The following is a 7,288-nucleotide window of genomic DNA, read 5'->3' on the forward strand; positions in this document are numbered from 1 at the left end:
GTGACACAGCCAGCACAGCTGAGTGGATTAGCAAGGTGGGGACGCAGGCAGGACTGCGGGGCACCGGCATACGTGCTGAGGGAAGTTGAGAGCAGGAAAAGCACAGGTGCCGAAAGCCAGATCTGAGATGCACGAGCGGAGTAATGTCTGAGCACCCGTCTGCATTCAGCTTGCTTCTGGCCAAGCTGCTGACCTCTTGTTTCCAAAAACACTACAAAGCATTTAAAAATAGTCCTAGAAGCGCCTAGGATTCAAACTGTCATGTTCTCTCTCCTGCTACAGCCCCCTTTTCCCCTGTGTTTTAAGTGTATATGCTGGATACACCACACATCCCTAAATGCTGACAGCTTCTTTTCCTGCTCCCAGCTGGGAGTCCCCATAACAATACAGACATAGCAGCGAAAAGGGCATGTGTAAACAAAACCACTTACATCCCCCCAGGGCTGTCCTTCGCAGATAATTAAGAAAAACCAAAGCAAATGACTGAAAGGACAAAGATCTGGCTGAGACACAGACACGATCAGCAAGTGCCTGATGGCAACTGGAAAGGAGCCAGGCCTCATCGCGGCCAGGATTTGTTCCCAGCCCAGGGGGGAAAGGCAGAATTCAATATCCCACATCCCGCTGATAGCTTAAAAATGACCTGTCCCCCATGAATGTTCCCTAACGCTCCAGCAGCAGGCTTCCCAGCTACTAGGCGAAACCAAGCAGCTAAAAACAAAAAGAAGAGATGATCTAACTGATCTAGCTATTTCTAACGTGTTCTTCACATCAGCAAAGCACCTGGCTCCAGGATGCTGCCTGAGTAAAGACCCGAATGACTCCTCTTCTGGCTTCTCCTTACAGAGAAGCTGGAAGAAGGTCACTGGGTGTTTGGGGAGGACACGTGAATATGGGGTATGGACGAATCATTTCCGATTTGCTCACTGACTGGAGTCTCTGACTCAGTGGTCATTAAGACGACATGTAGAACTGCACGCTGGTCTCATTTCCACCTTGGTTCTTACATTATTCCCTTCTCTACAGCGTCCAAATTGATTTCTTAATGAATAGCTGCTTATTTCACCATTGCCAGGAGAGCAAATCATTATTTCTCCTCTTAATTTATGGTCTCAGCAGAGTAGCAATGGACTGAGCAGGCCAAAGGGACCAAGTTCACTAAGGCTGGATGAGGGACCTCGTCAGGTTAGGACACACCGATGCACTGCCAAGACCCTGGAGGAGAAGCATACCCTGCAAGCACTGCCCTGTGCCAAGGAGGTACAGATGGCATCAATTCAGTCCCTTGCACCAGCGCCACATTTTTACCTAGCAGGGGAACAGTGGGCATACAAGGTGCCAAAGTCTGGAGAAGACTAAAACCAGTGCTGGCCCCTCTGTTCTGCGTGATCTGAACACATATGTCACTGGATGCATGGACTGTCCTTGAGTGTCCTGTCTGGATGTGGGCTCTACCCTCCTCTTCACAGGCACGCGGGCCCCCTCCTAAGTGGGATCTTCTAAAATAACCCAGGGCTGCTACAGAGAGAATGCAACAGAAAGGGACATGAGCCACCTCCCCAAGAGGCCTCTCCAAAGAGGGACTGCAGCATCTCCTGTTTAGGAGACAGCACCAGGGACTGGTGCCAGGATCGTCCCACGAGGCACCTGCAATGCACGGGATCGTATGGATCGGTATATACACAGGCATCACAGTAACGCAGGCCCGCCATGCCGCAGTAAAACAACGTCCAAGCTGAAGCAGAGCTGCTGACACAAGGCTGCTGGGAGCTCAGCTCGCCTGCCCTGCCTCAGGGCCCATCTTGCACAGAGGGTTCACCACACACATCTACCTACGCTTTGAGCAAGCCACCTTTAAACCCTCTGTTAGGTATGTCTTTCATAGGAGGATTTCAGAGAGTCTTCTCTCTGATCCTCACCAGAAAAATGCTCTCAAACCTGCAGATGAGTCTAATAGCAGAACAGAAGTAAAAAGGTAAAGAGATTTTTCGTTTAAGCCACAGGAGTCACAGACAGAGCTGGGAACAGGGCATGTTCCCCACTGCATCCTCCAGCCTCCCGTCACAAGGTAATGGCATACAATCCCCTAAAGAAACATCGCCCATTTTAAGGAATAGCCCAGGTTAAAGGAAGGGACAGACAACCTTTGAAAGAGCTGTTCAGCAAAACGTTTATCTCTATGTCTGAATTTCAGTAGCACTGTGGCAGCTCCAGTGTTTCACTGCATGCTCGCTCCCTTCTCCCTTTGCCCCATCACAACTTCAGCTGCCTGTTGGGGTCCTTACACTGCACAGCCTCCTCAGAGAAACTGTATTTTATTGCTTTTCCTTTCTCAGGGTATTTCCAATGCAAATAGCACCTCTTTGGGAAAAATCCTGTTTGACAGTTACAGGCGCTCACTCTCTCTTCAGCAGGTTCCTAAACCTAAGGGCAATTGCTAAAATGCAGCCCCCCTGCCAGACCTCTTTGAAAGGGAGAGAGGGAGAGGATGAAATCAGGTTTTTATTGTTTGCTTTAGATCTTTCACTGCATCCAGCAATGTCTTTGCTCGATAGCTTCTACACCGGCTGTGGGGAGGGGTCTTTTTCTGACTGCACAGCTGCATTTGATTTATGCTTTGTCCTCGTTCTTCTCCGATTTTCTGTGCAATCTGGAAGATTTTTCCCACTGCGATCCTCTTTATTTTTTTTTGTTCTCAGTAATTCTCGCCTCACAATCCTGTCTGCCTGGCTGTGACATGCCCATTTAGTTAACTGAATTACTTATCACATCCTGCTCACCTGCCCCCACCCTTTGCTGCATGACCAGAGAGAAGAAACCTTATGTTTGGTCTGGAGAGGGAAGCTTTTAGAGTCACCATTCCCCAAATTTATACTAATGTTCCTGTCCCGTTTTCAGTTCCAAAGCGAGGTGTGTGACAAAAGAGCAGGATTCAAACCTAGACACAAGTATAGAGTTTTAAGAGAGAGATTTGGTGGGTAAGTCCAAGTTCAAAGCACTCCAGGAACACGAATAGTGAATAGGTCTGAAGTTGAGGAATAAAGTCTTTTAGCCACTTAAGGCAGCAGCTGGAATGTGCTGGGGAGGCTGAGCTCAGTCCTCATTAACTGCATTTGCCTTGGTGCTGCTGGATGGGGTACAGTCAAGGGCATCTTGAGGAAGCCCGTGTGCTGTTCCCCAGCCTGCACCTCCTCTCGCTCACTGCAGCTTCTCTTTGCAGGGATATTCATGTACTTGTCAGAGAAAGGACCCTCTCTGCACTCGGACGGAGAGAGGATAATCACTTCAAATACTTTGCATCTAGCCAGTCTGTGGCACCCCTTCATCTACAGACCAAACCAAAAGAAATCACATGCAAGAAATCACAAAGTACCAGATCAGCAGAATCATTTGTTTCTGTGGACCACGGGCACAACAGTACTCAGCCACAGGGCAGGGAAGGGCTTTGGGGGTGCAATAAAAAGAATGCAGAGACCTAGGAACATATTTTTGCACTGTGCCCTGTGGCTGGGCTCAATGTGCAGCCACAACGAGCAGGCCCCCAAAAAAAGAGGTCGTCTTCTGATAAAAGGCCCATTGCCAGCCACAGCAGGAGGTAAGGATTTCTCACTGCAATCTTCCCAAAAGCCCTTTCTCCCTGCAAGGTCTGGTTTCCTGGATGGGTGTTCACAGGGCAGCTTGTGCAGAGCAGAAAGGGGTACGTGAGAGCATATGAGCACGAAAGATATGTGGCTCAGCGCTGGCGCTCAGCCCACCGCCACGCTGAGTCAGCTGGGAGGCCGTGCTGGCTGCCTCAGGGCCAGGGCTCTCCCTTCTGCTGGATCACCAGCCAGAGCACTCGGGTGTGAGAAACCCTGCAAAGCAGAACGGTCCGGGGTAATTTGAGGGAGGGGGCTGGCCAGGGCGGAGGGGGTGAAATGTGTTTCAGACAGACAGAGCCCAGGATTTCAAAAGGCAGAACTGGAGCACAGAGAGGGCGCGAGAACCAATCTCCTCCTCCTCCACTGCTGTCTGTCTTTGTTTCCTTTTATCTTCCCTCAGCAGCTTGAATAGCTGCTGACTGCATGTCAACGCTGTTCGGGGAAGAACTGTGGGTTAATGGAGTCAAACCTCATCCCCTTTGCGTTTCTCCCCAAAGTCTAACCCTTCCTCTGAGCCAGGGACCGGGTGTAACTCCCTCCAGAGCCTATGGCAACTACTGCTTCACTGTAAATGGGTGCAGAGAGCGTGCTTTGATATTGCCTACCCAGGATTTGGGCACAAGCCTCCAGAACACTGATTGTTAGACACTGGACTGCAAAACTGCTTTGGGAACAAAGTTTGGGAGGACCGATTCCTAGCCCCCTGTTCTAAACACCAGGCAGGTTTTCCAGCCCTCTTAGCTGCAGCTTCGCTTTCATTCTGTACTGCATAATGTCACCTTGGGGAAAATGCATAGATGCTGCTAGTGTCCAGATGGGATTGAAGGAGGCCAGACTTCTACCCCACAGCCACAAAGGCAAGGTGGAGTAGTGCAGCTCCAGCAATGGGAGCTGGCTAGGGGCTGCTTTCCCTTCTGCCTCCCCAAGTCCCAAGAGATTACACAGCAGGGCTTAGCACAGGAATGAAAAGCAGCTGCCTCACGGCCTGTCTGCAGATAAAGGGCAGCAAAGGAATCCTGGCTGAATATGCTCCTGTTGGATCAGCGTGGGGAACAGCGACAAGCATGCAAGGTCAGGCACAGAGACAGGGAATCAAGGGCATTTAAAGACGCAACACATCCAAGAGTTTTTTTTTTTTTTCCCCCTTTTGGAAACCAGTCCCCATCTACAGAGCATCTTGGCTGCTGAACACTACACTGCTGAGCATCTACAACACAAGCTGTGCATTCACCTTCCTGGGACAACTGTTACTTCTGCTACTAAGCTTCAGCAGCTCTTTCTTTTGAGACACACAGACCCGTGGCTGGAAGCCTGTACAGCAATTAAAGTTAAAAAACCCAGCAGAGCCAGACTGCAGCTAAGTAATTCTTTATACATTCCAGAAAATATGCCCAGTAATAATTAGAACCAGAGAACTGGAGATACATGCACATTTCAAAACGCTTCATGCCTCCAACACATTCTGCCTCTTCATCTCCGTTACAATCTACAGGACCCGTACTACTTCCAGGCATGGATGCCTGCTCAGCTTCACTAGAGCAAGTCCCTGAGATCTGCTGCTATTTTCGACCTGCCCTTGCCAGCGCTCCAAAAGCACAACCAGCAGCCCCTCTGACAAGGCCAGTTCAAATTGCCTGTTGAGCGGAGGTCAGTGGGATGGCAGCATAGATAAGAATGGGTGAATTCATTTGCTTGATATATGTGACAAGCGGGTAAACTCTATTGCTCAAATTAGAAGCCGGTAAGTGGCATCTACCTGTACTTACATTTGACAATACTATCAGCAGAGAGTCAGAGAAACGTGTGTAAGTGTCCACCAAAGACTCAGCTAGGACCTAACTAAATTCACTTCCCTCAGGATCAAGTGTTATTTACAACTGTCCTCTTCAGAGACGAAGTGCTAATGCATCAATACGTACAGTACAGCAGATACAAAAGAGCCCACGGAGAATTTATCCATGAAAACCAGAACATGATGTTACAATGAAATCTAATATGGAGGAATGAGACCAGAATCCCTGCTTTAAAAATAAGTTAACCAGAACATGATGTAAGAGGTGATGTGCTTTTGATCTTTTGTATCCAGAGTAATCTGAACGCTGCAGAAAGCTACTCGATATCCCATGTGATCACCGTACAAGCAAAAAGACACTTTTATCTCAGGAGTTAAGTGGAAATAAGGAATTTTGGGTGGAAACGTCATCTCTGGCTTAACAATAGCTTTGCTACTACACCACTATAATTATACAGTGAAGTCTAACTGAGATGGGGACACTATCTCAACATTTTCCATGGGAGGTGGTGACCCTCTGAGGAAATCACAGAGCTGCTGGGTGTACCTGCGGTAGGTCCAAGAAGGATTCATCCACTAACTCTAATAAAGTGCTACTCCCAAGCTATCTGCTTGTTAAACCCTTCCTGGCAGTTCTAGAAGTTTTACAGTAACTTTGTGGATCACAGGGAAAGTTACAGGAAAATAGGGACGCTTTCTGATTTAACCTGGATGAGCACAGACTCTGCCAACTTCAAAGGATCTATGCCAGATCCACACTGCTGTCACTTGTGATTCTTCGCCTCTACCTTTTCTGCCTCTTGAATCTGTGTTTGACTGTTCAATCGTTTTATCTAGATAGTCCAAGAGGAAAATTAGCAAAAGGCAAACAAGCCCCTAAGAATGTTATTTATTTCTCTTGCATTGTCAAACCCACGCGTTTGGAGGGAGTTGATCAGACAGGCTTCCTACAGATCCACTATGCTTTCAAACAGCCACGAAGAGTTTATTGCACGAGAAACTCACAACAACACATCAGGTCCTTAAAGTTACAACTGAGACTTACATATAACTAGGACATAAATTAAATACCAGACTAAGCTCCTATTTCCATGCCAAAATCCACTGCCACATCCATGCAGCATTATTTCACTCCTGGAAAATCTGAGGGGGATCATAAGCTAAGTCATCAGGGATTCCCAGTCAGCTATTTATCCATTTAGAAATGCAAACAGGATTCATTTTACTGAACGCCAAAGTCAGAACAGCCAAACAAAATCCCCGATTTCTAACTTCTGGAAAAGTTTGTGAACACAACCCGGCTCCAGTCCTCCCACCCAGCCTCCCAGAGTGGATTTCATACAACATAGAGATCACTAGAGGCTTCCCTTACATACGAGTTTATTTAAAGAAGTTGCAGAGACTTGCAATTACCTACTTTCTAACCCATAAAACAAAAAGGAAGTCTAAACTTTAAAGCTTGCCATGTGGGAAAAAATGCAATTTAAAACCTTCATTTTTTTTGCAATTACCTTAAAAATAGCTCAGCGGCCATAAATAATAAAAGCAATTCAAGAATAATAAACTGCCAGTCTCACCCCATCTCTGCCCGGGTGTCAGCTGGTTTCTCTCCCGTCCTTTCTTCAGCTGCCTGAGATTCTCTCCACGTTTTGATTTATTTCTCCCTTCCTCTTTCTTTCTGTCTTTCTCCGGATCCGGATGCTCTTTAAATTTCCTCCGGAATTTCACTTTGCAATCTTGCTAGTTTTGCTGTTGACTCGAAACGCCCAGCAATCCCCGAGCGTGCGGGGCAGCGAGGGCAGGGGCCGCCCGGACCCCCCCGGGCTGCGGGCACCCACACCCAGCTCCAGCCCAG

The 7,288-nt window shown here is 48.0% G+C and overlaps 1 protein-coding gene across 1 annotated transcript in view; it reads right to left on the minus strand.

The window, feature by feature from the left end:
* Nucleotides 1–7,279, minus strand: part of HOMER3 (homer homolog 3 (Drosophila)) — a 24,615-nt gene extending 17,336 nt beyond the window's left edge. The window contains exon 1 of the mRNA XM_009331569.1: nucleotides 7,011–7,279. Within this exon, the coding sequence (XP_009329844.1) occupies nucleotides 7,011–7,015 (5 nt within the window). The 5' untranslated portion in view covers nucleotides 7,016–7,279. The remainder of the gene's footprint in view (nucleotides 1–7,010) is intronic.
* Nucleotides 7,280–7,288: the final 9 nt, after the last annotated feature.

The sequence above is a fragment of the Pygoscelis adeliae genome, unplaced genomic scaffold (genome assembly GCF_000699105.1).
Source record: "Pygoscelis adeliae isolate BGI_AS28 unplaced genomic scaffold, ASM69910v1 Scaffold419, whole genome shotgun sequence".
In the NCBI taxonomy this organism is placed as follows: domain Eukaryota; kingdom Metazoa; phylum Chordata; class Aves; order Sphenisciformes; family Spheniscidae; genus Pygoscelis; species Pygoscelis adeliae.